The 14,813-nt window shown below is 28.9% G+C and overlaps 1 protein-coding gene across 1 annotated transcript; it reads left to right on the plus strand.

Moving 5' to 3' along the window:
- The first annotated feature begins 878 nt into the window (after positions 1-878).
- On the plus strand, positions 879-14,794 carry LOC132946746 (uncharacterized). The gene is given in 16 exon segments (XM_061016807.1): positions 879-1,116; positions 5,486-5,562; positions 6,992-7,183; positions 7,329-7,476; positions 7,630-7,796; positions 8,919-9,032; positions 9,320-9,468; positions 9,553-9,581; positions 9,583-9,706; positions 11,095-11,254; positions 11,320-11,508; positions 11,614-11,756; positions 12,399-12,511; positions 12,800-13,059; positions 13,656-13,822; positions 14,457-14,794. Coding segments are annotated over 16 exon segments (2,244 nt in total). The 5' UTR covers positions 879-1,084; the 3' UTR covers positions 14,637-14,794.
- The last annotated feature ends 19 nt before the right edge of the window (positions 14,795-14,813 follow it).

Below are 14,813 nucleotides of genomic sequence, written 5' to 3' on the forward strand. Positions count from 1 at the left end.
TAATATACAATATATTTTAGTATTAACTTAATTTATTTTATAACCACACATGATATAATATGTATAATAACAATACAATTATATAATTATTTGTATTTGAATTTAGAATTTAGATGAAAAAAATTTTCAGATATTTATGTATTTGAATAATAATATTTATTCATAGTTCAAAAATGAGTTTTATATTTAAGATTCAAATTAAATTAACTTGAGAATATGAGGTTGTCGATTGCTTGAGATGGATAAAAACAATAATTATATGTAATGACTAATGTACCACAATATAATACATTAATTGTTAAGCTCGTCACGCAACATAGAAAGACGAAACGTCCTGGGACTGTCCGTTTTGAGAGCATCTCTCCTTGTACCGACAAACTTAAACGGGACACTTTTCTTCACGTTTTTTAGAAAACAGTCCCCATTTAAAATTTTTCGTACAATGAGAGTCTAGACTATTGCAATGTATTGTACGCTGTAATATTACACGCAAAGTAATAAATAATAATGTAATTATTATGAATCAGTATGACCGTCCCCATTTCCAACACACCTCATCTAACAAGCAAAAATCATCTGCTGCTAAATATCTTTCAAAAATATAAAAATGATTATTTATTTATTTATTTAGTGGTTTTTTTAGTGTTGAACCAAAACTGTTTGTCCTATTTTTTTCCTATAAAATATATAATAATATTATGGTCAGTGGTCACCCTACCACAACATAATAATATTTAAAAATAAAAAGTTGCACTACGTCATTCCGAAGACCAAGTATGCGTCGGCCAACACATAACAAACAGGTTTTGGATTTTATAATATTATTTTATGAATGTGTGAATTTTATTATCTTGATCACAACAACACCAACACGGCAAGGCAGTAACAGCAGAGGTGTTGTACTTATTAACAATTTTAACACTACCGATTTTAATCTAATAACCGTGAGAGACCATTGCAGTGGCATTATTACTTATTTGTATAGACATAACCTTGTGGATATATTTTTATTTTTCGTTATAACACCGCCCTGTACCTGCAATTGTACAAAGGAAAATAACTTTTATAATGGGATAATCAAAAAATGAAGGACGAATATACAGTAATTAAAATCAGGTTTGTAATGTCAAGTCTAAGGTATTTAATATTCATACTAAGAACAATTTTCTCTTATACGATGATAGTTTAACGTTAAAATAATCGGCATTTCGATTGCCACACATAATTTTTTTACCATCATAATATCAAACATAATAATAATTATATGTGCCTATATTATCATTTGATTTTTATAAAATCAGAAAAAATAAGAAGACTTATTTTCGATAGAACATGAAGTACATAATATGAACAAAATATATGTAAGAAAAACTAGCATATAATAATAAAGAATAATAATAAATTGTATTTATATTATTTTAAGTAAAATTAAGTGTGTATGTCACAAGAACGGGCGAGGGAAGTGAAACTTCTTACACGGTTTTATCAGGAAAAAATAGAAACATTTTAGTTTTTAGAAAAACATTATAATATACGTAATAATTATTTTTTACCAAAAAAATACAATTTCAATTTGATTGGTTGGAAAAGTTATCATCGTATATATTATAGAATATTAATAATTTAAAATAAAAAAATTATGACTTAAGTTTTATTATTAGTAAGTTAAACCACCAAATATTATAATAAACACATAGAAATTCTAACAAAAAACGAATAATTCAGTATTAACACAACATTTACACTAAACAACTGTATTACGGCAGACGAACTTTACAGCTAAACGTTACAATTTGTTTTCTAGGTACCTGCAAAAAGAAGTTTCACTTCAAAAATTATTTAAAATATTGAAATATATAATATACACTTTAACGGTTACGTTTTATTAATTGTATAAATATGTTTATTTAAGTATACAGTAAAATTCGCTTAAGATACTTCCGCTTAAGACGCTTTCCCGCATAGGACGCGCTTTCGAGCTGGTCCGTTAAAGAGCGCCTTCAGCGAATTTTACTGTAAAATAAATGAAAAATATTTTATTTAAATATGTACCGATTTTGATTAAAACATTTTCATAGAACTATTATGAACTGAACACATAAGATAACTTGATTCACGACTAGGTTTAAAAATGAAACGATATAATGTTCACTTGGTAACTGGTAAGTACATGTCATGACGTAGTGCCTGCACTTAACGATTTCCAATACCAATAATTGCACTGATTACCGATTAGTTTTTAGATATCTACAAATACTATAAATTACCCATATATAGTTGAATTTAATATTTTATTAGCTATTTCATACACATTATATAGGTAGTATATTTCATTTCGCAACTAATTTATTCATCTCTAATTGTTATTATAATTGATTGGACATTCATTTTATTGATAAAGTTTTTACAGATTTTATACTAATAATATTATTCTTGATTATTATATATTACGTTTCAGAATCATAAATTACGGGGAACATAAACAAGGAAATGAGTACCGATCGTTGAGAGTGTAATTTTTCCTCGTTTTATTTTGTTATATTTATAATTTATATTTCGTAGAGCTGAAAATTAAACACAAGGTTAATACTTAATAATATTGTATAATATATTAATATTATGGTACCTACTGCCAATAATTCTAATATAGTTAGAGTAAGGACTGCTGTCAGATATATTTCATTTGGAAAGTTATAGTCACATCACATTTAAAAAAAAATGTTTAAATGGTTTCAAGTGACTATATGACGGTCCCTTTCATAAATTAAAAAAATAAATGTATCTAAAAATTAAAAATTAAATGCAGATAATCGATCTCTCCGGTGAGAATAGGTTACTACCTACTGTAAAATAAAATGTTTCATGTTTAATATAATAATATGCTAATTTGGTTCCATAATACACTACTATTAATTATTATAGTCATCGACTCACAGCGAAATGTCTAAATAATTCAACCTCATATATAAATGTTTTAATATATTTATATATATTATTTTATTTAATTTGTTACCTTTAGGACTCTACAGGAGTACCAACGTATAAAAATATAAATAATATTGAAGTTGGTACTGACGTATTATTATTAATATAACTGAGAATTTCGACGCGGATAACTCTGTGAGGATAACATTTATTAGGTGTTACGGCCACATGGTAATTTAATCATGTAATTATTTCTCCCCTCTCTAATTATTCATAATTTATTGTAGTGAACCTAAAATTTCGAGTTTAACAACCAGAAAAATAGTATCACCCCTCCAAAATTGCAGTTTTAAGTACAAGGTAGGTGTTCACGCACACTGATTCGCCTATATAGCTGTTTACAATAACGAGCTGTTGGTCCGTCATAACATTTCAGACGGCGTTCTTCGAAGCAGTTATAGATGGTTACTCGCTGATAGTTTGTAATAATTATATAATAATTCATTGATTTTGGCTTGTCTGGTTACTATCTATTGACAACAGACTTGATGCCCATCGAGAAGTATTATACAAGTACAAACGTCGACATCGTCCGCGGAGGAGATAAATCTACTCGGGTACCTTATATTCTTATTTATACTGTATTCTACTTAAATATGCATTGATATATTTCAATAAAATAATGAACAAATGCATCGTGTCTCTTTTCGAATGAACAACGAAAACGAATGCCTTGCAAAAGTTTCTATACTGTGGAAAAATATAGTTCAAACGTACATTTAAAACATGTAGTAAAATACCATACCAGATACCTAGGCAGTTAAATGTTATCAAGCTTAACACGTTCAGTAGATATTAATTATTATTTATTTAGAATAAAAATTGAGTGAAAACGTATGAAGATAAAATTCCAAATCAGCCATATATGTTTTATGTTTTTAATTCTTATTTGTATAAAAATGGAAAATGAACAATTTAAAGATTAATTTGGATTTATGAGACGAATATATTGGTAGGTAGTATAGAAATATCAGAAAATTTGAACTAATGAAATAAAAATAATCTATAAAATATGGTAAATTGATGAACATACTAAATAATAATATTATCCTTCACAGAATAGATAGGCATTATCACAGATTTTTGATATGCACTATCCAACCAAATATTTCATCGCTTCGCTTACCTTTAGTCCAACTCATAGTTTACTGCTTATTATTGGATAACATTATTATTTTACAATTATTTATGGAGAAAAAATTGACCAATCAAAAGTGGAGAATCACGACGTTGTCCGGTTGTTAAGACGATGCGCATAAAGTGATAATACCTACCTAACTATTTTGTTATGATATTTTAGTTTATATTTGGGAGGCTACTATATCTATATCGCTGTATACTAATTGAGTCCCTCCCAATACACGAATGGGGAAAAAAAATTATATATTTATTTAGTCCGAGGATTATTTTGAGTAAAATAAAGCATAATATATGGAAACGACTATGGTAGTATACGTGATATCGTTCTTATCATTTTAATAACACGATATGCATATATACAATGTTCATCAATGTTTACGAATATAAAAATGCAATTAAATCGTCACATATCATCAGACATCATTATTTATTTATTTATTTATTTATGCATAACTACATAAGTAACATGTAAATTATACATATACAGTGAAACTTCCATATAACGAAGTCGAATAAGCAGCAAAAAAAATTCGTTATATAGAGGAATTCGTTAAATAGAATTACGTATTTTTTTCAACTTTTTTTTTATTATTTTTTTATTATGTATATTGTATGTATGTAAAATAACATCAAACATCATATTACAGTTTAATTTAATTTTTAACCTTAAATATAATTTAAAAGAAATAATCAGTAAGTTTTGTTTGCTTATTATTTTTGAAAATTGTCCTTTCGTAAAAAGTTTTTATATTGTCAAGTTTCGGTGTCTTATCTTTATCAGGTACATTGTTCATGTACAATTTTAGAACTATGATATAAACTATCAATTTGATAGTGACAACATTTACAAAAACTGATTTTTATCGAATAATTATTTCGTTATATAGAAACATCAGATTCGTTATTTGGAGATACATTTACGTGTAATTAACAATGAAGGTCATAGTTCTTAAAAATATTTCGTTAAACAGAAAATTTCGTTAAATGGAAGTTCGTTATATGGAAGTTTCACTGTATTAGGTATATTGTACCTGTACATTATTATACTTTAATAAATATTTAAAAATAACATTAAAAAAACCATTTTAACCATACCTGTAGAATTTTTTGTTACAGACAGTCCTAAGTCTGTAAAAATGGGAAGGTTTTTTTTAAAAAAGTTTGATGGTTAGTATATTAATACATGAACTGAATTTATATTATATTTAAAATTCCACGTCACTGTTTTATAGTATTTATCAATTCGTTCTTAAAGATTTAAATGGGACTCAATTTGTATGTAGTCATGACGTATATAACAGTAGTTTTCAATTGGGTTATAATATTCTTACTTCATAATAGAAATAATTTTAATTTACAGTTTTAATATGAGGAAAGAACAATGTTTTATTTTCGTGACCCTCGTGATTGGAATGATAACCTCTTTGCCCTGTAACGGTGAGTAATTTTAGCGTTTGAAAATATCAATAAATATAAAATTGTGAAATATTTCATATTTTTAAATATATTTTAAGTAGCGATTGTTTTCTTTATTATTGAAAACATTATAAAATGATATAATATATTTTATGTGTGACAGACATATTTTTTTGTACCTATTAGGAATATAGTTTACTTCAAGATGTTTACCTATAGTTTGTTATTGATACATCATGTATACATTATACATTATACACGTCATTATAATTTGTAATATATGACAAGTTATAAAAAGAGTCACCTACGTCAATATTGTAAAACCTTTGTAAAAAAAAAAACGATAAACTCCCAATGGCCATGATACTAAAGGGCTCGATAAAAAAAAAAAACTATTTATAAAATCATAGTAGATAGAAACAATTAACAAATAATACTTATTAGTTACCTATTAGTTATTAATATCTAAATAATTAATATAATAATATTTAAAAGGAACATTGGTCACTTTTTATGATTCTTGGTTAACGGTCGTTCGGTATTATAGTCTTTCTTATTATAACTTAATCGAAAACTTCAAAAACCTACCTACATACAACAGAATAGATACCTAACTACTATTTTTCTAAAACGTGCTGACGAAAAATATGCAAAAAGGACATCGGGCACAGGCTTCTAATTTAATCCTCCAGAACACTGACCCTTCTTACTACTGTTGACATCAGAGGGTTGAACATTCGAAAGCTAATTTAGTCAACACATCTCTTTAGATCAACGACGTGCAGTGGTTGTGCTATTTTTGTATGCTTTTTAACCCAATTGTATTGTTCTAGTGGTAACAAATTAAATAAATGTTCTATATTATGTGTATCGATATTATATTCTATAATAATAAAAACATAATATTATAATACTGCGCTTGAACTAAGTTTCCCCACATTTAATATGGCTCACTATAACAATTTTTGACCCTCGTTTAAATTTGAAATAAAATATTAAAAGGGTGTAAGGAGAAGAAGTCGCACATGGCACATCTACAACTGAACCACGCGCTGGTATTGTACGTTCATTTTATATTGAAGGATTAAAACTTAGAGTTACTATAATGGCTAGGTATATAGACATATATATAGTATAGCTGATTTGTAAATGAGATGTACTCTGAGATCAAGCAAAATGTCAGTAGTTTTATAATTATTAACCTAGGCATATGGACGTACTAATACTATAGCGATTCCCTTAATACTATAGTGATTCCCACCTCAGTTGCGATACCACACGAAACAAAATATATGAATTTACTACATATTATCATTAACTTAATAGTTAACATCCCATAGCATTTGCTGATAATACAATGATATTAGATACACATTAGACATATAATCAATAAACAGAGGTCAGTTTAAATTTTGTAGATCATTTTTATTATTAGCTGTCATATTTTCAGATTCAACTGTACCTGTAGGTAAAATAAAGTTAACCACTTCTAATTTAGAGTTTGCATCAACAAAACCAAAGGATAAAATTACTATACAAGAAAAGAGTAACGTTACATCATCTAAATTGACAGCACAAGTCACATGTGGCAAAAGAATGGCCCCAAATTTTCGAATACTTGGAGGAAGTGAATCCCAATTAGGTACGAATATGTTATAACCATAGATTTTAGCTAAATTGTTATGATTATATTTAGGTGCCTCCTTTAATATAATATACAATTATTTAGTATCAAATTTAATCTTTAACCTAATATTTGTCTTTATTGAATAATAACGAGTTCTCAGGTGCTTGGCCATGGATGGTAGCCCTAGGATACAAAAATTCACAAAAAAAAAATGATTCTATTGAGTGGCGTTGTGGTGGTACATTAGTTTCCAATAAACACGTATTAACTGCCTCCACATGCGTGGCCAACACTGGGCTAAACATATTGTAAGTAAATCAAATATCTAAGCTCATAGTTGTAATTTCTATCCATCCGTATTTTAAATTATAATTTGAAAATAAAATGTATTTGCTGTATAACACTTCTGAAACATGATAAGTAGTTACCTTTTTTAAAATTAATTTTTTAATTTCTAACAGGACCGTGGCACGCTTAGGTGAGTTGGATTTGGATCCCATGGTCGATGACGGGGCGTTACCATTAGATGTTCCGATCAAACGTATTATAAACCACGAAGGGTACGATTCGAAAAAAATCATCAATAACCTTGCAATACTGGTATTGAAAAATAGTGTTACTTTTAATGGTGAGTTTAAAAATATCATCAGATAAAATGTTTGTATATTGGGCTATTGCCTGTCAGTCATTAAATCAGCGTTTCTCAACCTTTTTCCCTTACGGCACACTAATCCCAGCCCATATTTAGCCGTGGTACACTTGAGTACTTGACACTGTATTATTTATGTGTATATTAATTTTAATATTAGGTTAAATCATGTAAAATCATAATTTAATTTATTAAAAATATTACATTTATTGATATGTTACATAAATGGATAACATTATAAAAATCTAGTCCTAATGCGGAATTTCCCTTCATTATAAGTTTCCTCCGTGGTCGAATCGTTGACAAGCACTCTCTCTAGTCGTCTTTTCCAAGCAATGATGCAGTTATTGGGAGTGTTGGGGGTGCATTTAACAGGGGCCCCGGGTTTTGAGGGGCCCCCAGGATCTCATAGACGATAGTAATAAATAATCTGTAATATACACATATTATATTATTCGTTTCAATATAATAACAATAAATAATAATGTCTTGAGTTTAGGGAATTTGAATTACGAGTACCTACTTATGCGAGAAACCTGTCTAAGATTAGGTTATAACTTATAACTAATAATTATTAACTATGAAATGTGAAAAAAAAACAATTTTTTTAGAGTTATAATAAGGTATGACTGTTTTTCATTTTTATTACCTATCAGGTGAGGGCCCTAGTCTAGACATTTTCACATGGCCTACTTATTATCAAGTTGCGCTACTGCTTCCAAGTTCTATTCCTAACTATTTATTAAGAATTCAAGATAATCCTCAATAAGAGAATCCTTCATTCGTAATCATAACATTTCGCGGTACACCTATGGAGGTCTCATGGCACATCAATGGTGGCACACCGGTTGGGAAAGTAGGAAATTTTACATTAGATATAACCATGGTAAAGGTCTATTATGTCATTGAAGATTCATTTGTCTCTACATTATTATTATCATAAATGTCATAAAATTATTTTATTATACATAACATAAAATGCATCAAATAAAATACTAAATAGTTTATAAAAATAGATTCAAAATTAAAATAAATCTTCTTCGTAGTATTTATAGTTTATTATATAGGTATTACGTGTTAAATATTAATTTATTTTTGAAGAATTGATCCAACCGATTTGCTTACCAACATTACTGGATATGAACAATGTCGAAAAATCAAAAAATATACCATTTGTTGTCGGCTGGGGAAGTATCAATGCTATACCTCAAAAAAGTAATTAAAATATTATACTATCCATATAATTACATAGAAATAACTTATTTCTGAATACAGTCAAATAAATATTAAGGTATTTAATGTTTATTAAATCACAGTTGGTTAACTGTTAACTGTTTAACAACTTAATAAAATAATACCTATATGTATGTCTTCAATTAGTGTACCTACCTAATTTTTTTATTTAAAAAACATATTATATTGTATAGAGATCATTATACTATTTTTAAGATAAATATATTCCGAAAAATAGTAAATTGACTGTTATCAATAATATTATTTAGATGAGAAGAATTCGACGTCCTTAATGGAAGTTCAAATTCCTATATCGAATATAACAGAATGTAAACAGATATATTCAAGTTATAAAAGCGTGATCGATGACAGGGTGTTATGTGCTGGATATCCAGAAGGAGGAAAAGACTCTTGTCGGGTATTAAGTTTATTTTATTTTAGTTTTATTAATTAATTTTTAAAAAAGTGTTAAATATTATGTTTTTATACCAATTTGTTTAAGGGTGATTCCGGAGGTCCTTTAATGTGGTCAAACAGAAATCAATTTTTTTTTGATTGGCGTTGTTTCTTATGGTTTTCCTGAATGTGGTGATCCAGGTCATCCGGGCGTGTACACCAGAGTAACTTCCTATATGGATTGGATTTTAGATGGAATAAACAACTAATGCAATCTTGCTATTTTAATATTAACAACCATTTGCAATAAAGCTAAATGATTTATTCTGTTATTTGATTAATGGAAATAATAACTGTATTTATGTATTTTATTTAAGACTAAATTGTTTGTTTAACGATAGTAGGTAAGTCAATACCTAATTAGTTATTACCTGTTAACTACTTTAATAATTCTCATTTCATTACCGAAATATGTCTTGACTATAGTATGAGTAATAAAATACATTAAATTGTCAAATTCCATAAAAATAAAACACTGACGTCGGATTGTTGTATCTTTTACGATTACAAATATCTTTATTTGTCCTAACTATGAAAAAAGACATTGTTTTTATACATAATATTTTTAATTAAATTATATACAATTTAAATGTAACCTATGTATATGTATAGTTATATAAACATAACATCTTGAGTTTAACAATATGATTGCAAAAGTATATAAATACTGAATACTATACCATGCATATTATCCTATTAATATAACCTCTTTAGATAATTAAAATATCTATATACAGGGTGATTCACCAAACATGCTCACACCTTATTATCCACTAAATAATTTTAGTAAAAAAAGGGGGTTCTTGCAATAAACGGGTAACCAAAACCGATGTAAGTCTAAGCACAACAGTGAGATAAGTGGAACTTAAAAAAAGCAAATCCGTTTCAACAAGACGTCTTAGCAGTGCACATACAAAATATGCATAAAGTAGTGTATTATGTTCTCCACAATGAATCGATTTAGAGTATGATGGGTTTACCATTGAAGTATAATAATAATAAACGTATATAGAAACAGACATCGATATTCGCAATGTATCAGATCCTAGATTTTTCTCTTCGATAAATACCAGTACTAAACGATTTTTTAAAGAATTTAGCTATAGATTGGAACATTTTTCGATGTAATTAATAATTATACTTATGATAATTATACTTTTCGTTCATTTCGATGTTTAAGTCTTGAGGTAAAATAAAACAATATTATAATAACTGTCCAAATGCTCTGTATAGGTACCTACCTACAAATACTCTATATAATATGCGTTACGGCGCGATGCGTTATGTGATTTCTAGGAAAATGTCTTAAATCATCTCGTGAAAAAAAACCAAGGACTTCGTGTGCATAATAAAACAATCTTCTGTTTGACATAATAATAATAATAATATGACATGTAGCAATAAACAATTTGTATTGCAAAAGGAGGATATTGAAAAAATCCAATCGACCACTTCTCCGACGATATTATGAGCTAGGCAAACCGGTCTATTCGTAGACATCGCAAAATAGCTTATACGTTTCGATTGCAATAATGGTACAGCATATTTTCTATTTTTTTTTTTACGTATGTATATATAATAACCGTAAGTCATTCTTGCATTTGTGATTCGCATAAAGTACCTACCTGTGTTCTATCATCGTTCGTGTGTGCGTTTTCTCGTGCTTGACATGTCGAAACGCGCAGTCGTGTGGTGTTTTCTGATTTTCGCGTTCTCCGCCGATTCGCAGTCCTGGGACCGGAAGGACGGTGAGATTGACGACCCGAAATTAACATAATTCTTATGGTTTTATTTCAACTGTTTATCTATGCAGACGAGTTGTGCAAAGTGATCACCAAGACCAACGACGATTACACGTGTAAGCCAATCGACCAATGTCCGGTGGTTCTTCGTGCGGCCGAAGACGGTGCTGCTTATCCAAAGATTTGCAGGTTCCGCGGACGGACTCCGATCGTGTGCTGTCCAACTTCTCAGGACGCCCCCCGTAGAAATTCCACTGAAAGCGAGTGAAGCATAATCATTATTATTATTATTATTTGTTGCTACCGAAATTAGCATTTAAATCTGAGTACCAACTCTCATCATTCACGACGTCGATTTCGTGTAGTGTGCAGAGAATACTATTCATTGACTACTAAAGGCGGTGGAACTATCGATTCTGGCAGTTGTCGACCGAAAAAGATTGTCAGCGAAAATCTTCTTACCATCGTCGGTGGAACCGAGGCCGAAGAAATGGAATTTCCTCACATGGCAAGTATACCTTTGAATTCAAAATAAACATCATACCAAAAGAATAATGTAATTTTATTAATATACGTGATTGTCCATGATAAAAATATACTTATCTCGTTACGGTTATAATTTATATACCAGTATTTCTCAACCTAGGGGTCGCCAACTTATTATTTAGGGTCGCGTATGAATTAAAATTTTACGTTTAATACGTTTTTTTAATTAAAATAATTATAATATTATGTGTATTTTATGTTGTGTATAATATACAGTACTTTTAGTAGGTATTAATTATTAATAATAATCAATATTCTATACGTCATATAAAAAAATATATGTAGGGGGTCGCTAAAAAATTGAGTTTAACTGTTACCATATAAAAACAATGTATATATACATTACAATATACACATACAATATTTTTATTTTTCTAAGAGCTGCACGATAAATTTCAAACGGTTGTATTATACTTCAGATAATGTTATCGCTGCATATACAATTAGAAATTCTACTGTTTCCGCGTCACCTATACAGTATATATACTTACCTACTAATAAATTAAAGAACCTAGGTATCGAACATTCCATATTATGCTACCCCCAAATAATGACAAACTGAATAAATGTGTAATATTTGTAATAACTAGTCATAAATATTTAGGTTATTTTAGGATTTGGAGAAAACATCAAAAAAGTCGAATGGTCATGTGGTGGATCATTGATTAGCGATCGTTATGTGCTTTCAGCAGCACACTGTTCAGAAATTGGAAAAAAGTAAGTATTATTATTACTGCATAACGTGTAGGCACCTCCATAACTCGACATGTACCTATATCTATTATACAGGTATACTACTAAGTACACTGTAAGAAATCAGTAAAATGGTAGATAGCTAAAAAAAAGAAATTTATTGTTTTTTGCATCAAATGGAAATCAATTTTTTTAAACGTTGGTTTATAATTTACTACCTATTAGGTATATATATTTTATTTTTTTATCCAATATACATATTAATATATCTTAAAACGAATGTTAACTATACAATGGTTACTCTTACTTCAGAAGCCCAGTTAAATGGGCCTTACTGGGTGACAACGACTTGGGTTCTAACAAAGGTGCTGCAGACCCTCAGGTTCGCGAAATCGTCCAGCGGATCTTGCATCCAAATTATAAACCTCCGTCGATGTACAACGACATCGGTCTGTACCGGCTAAGCACACCGGTTCAATTCAATCAATTTGTCTTTCCGGCTTGCATAAACACCGAAGTACAATTAACCGCTAAACAAGCAATCGCCATTGGTTGGGGAAGAACTAGTTCAGGTTTTTATGTATTTTTTTGCAGCTTTAAGAATATCATGTAAAATGTTTTAATTAATTGTCGATACCTACATGGCTATATATCATATTCAACCGAAAAAAATAAAGTAGGTACCTATATATAGTATATAGTCAAATATATTGTGGACGATGTGTTAAATTAGATTACGGATCTAGTAATATTATGTTTGTGGTCCATCCAAATAACAATTGTAGTAATTTAACATTTACAAAACAAAATTAATTTACTATACAATTATATATTAAAAATAATATTACCTGTAGGTAATAGGTATACAATATATTTTTAATAAGCTTAAATTAATTTTACTTAAATATCTATGATTGAAGGTACTTTTAGTTTTAACTATTACTAACTATAGTATGGTTTCTACTAATCAACTTTTTTTATCAGTGTAACAATATAACACTGTAGTGTGATAATATTAAAGAAACTTTTTATTTTACATTTGGAACTTGAATTTAAATTCTGTTGTTTACCTGAAGTTAGAAGTCATATTACTGCATGATTGGCTTCATAAACTTGTTAAAACTGTACCTATATTGATTTATAGACTAATAATTTGTTTTGATTTCAGCTGGTCTAACGAGTAATGTTTTAATGAAAGTATCATTAGATTTGGTGGAACAAAATGAATGCAATCGCAGTTATTCGTCTTCCCCGAGTCCAAAATTGAAATTTGGAATAAATCCAAACAATCAAATTTGTGCTGGACAACTAGAAGGTGGCAAGGACACCTGTCAAGTACGCAAGTACAATTTAAATAATCAGGATTATCTACGTGACTATTATATTCTGTAAATACTAAATGTCTTAGGTACAATTTTAATAAATCTAGGTAATTAATTTTTTATTAATTGAACTCAAAAAAAGTGGGCAAGTGGGTGTCGCTCTGCTGTACAGTAGGTTACAAGTGGGTCACTGTAATAGATGGTGTTAAATTTGAATTCAATGTATATAATTTATTATATATATTATCATTGTATAAGAAAAACGATTCTGAGCGAAGACGGTCAGTCAGCCTATGATATTATTGCGAATAAAGTAATTTATATATAACTTATTTACGTGGAACCTTGTTTTAAAATTTTAAATGTTCAATCCTTAGCTATAAAAGTTAAACATTTTATACATTTTAACGGCAAAATCATTTTTTAATTTTAAATTTGATAAATGTTGTCAAAAATCAAACTTTAAATGCTTATAAAAAAAAATCGTACTTATGTATTTTTAATATTTTTAAACTGCTATTGTAACAATATATCAGGAGCTTTGTATTACATTTTCACGCTTTTTTACCCAATAAATAAAATTTTATTGACAATTATAGAAAAAAAAACTATATACAATTGATTTTGTCAATTTTGCACGTGTCTAGGGCGATTCTGGTGGACCATTACAGATCGTTCATCCCGAATTCGAGTGCATGTACACGCAAGTGGGTATTACTTCGTTCGGGAAACTGTGTGGTGAACCAAACGCACCCGGCGTCTACACGAGGGTGTCCAATTACGTGTCCTGGATCGATGGAGTCGTTTGGGAGTCATCATCTCCATGAATATTGCAATTCCATGACACAGCAAAAAAAATTGTTTTCTGTGTCTGTGTTATGCCTACCGCATATATTGAGTGGAAAATGTAGTGTTCATAGGAACTTACAAAATATGTATATCACCTATGTATATATTATTATACGCACATCTACCTATATTACGTTGTAAAACTACCCTAAGTA

Source organism: Metopolophium dirhodum, chromosome 6 (genome assembly GCF_019925205.1).
Source record: "Metopolophium dirhodum isolate CAU chromosome 6, ASM1992520v1, whole genome shotgun sequence".
Classification (NCBI taxonomy): domain Eukaryota; kingdom Metazoa; phylum Arthropoda; class Insecta; order Hemiptera; family Aphididae; genus Metopolophium; species Metopolophium dirhodum.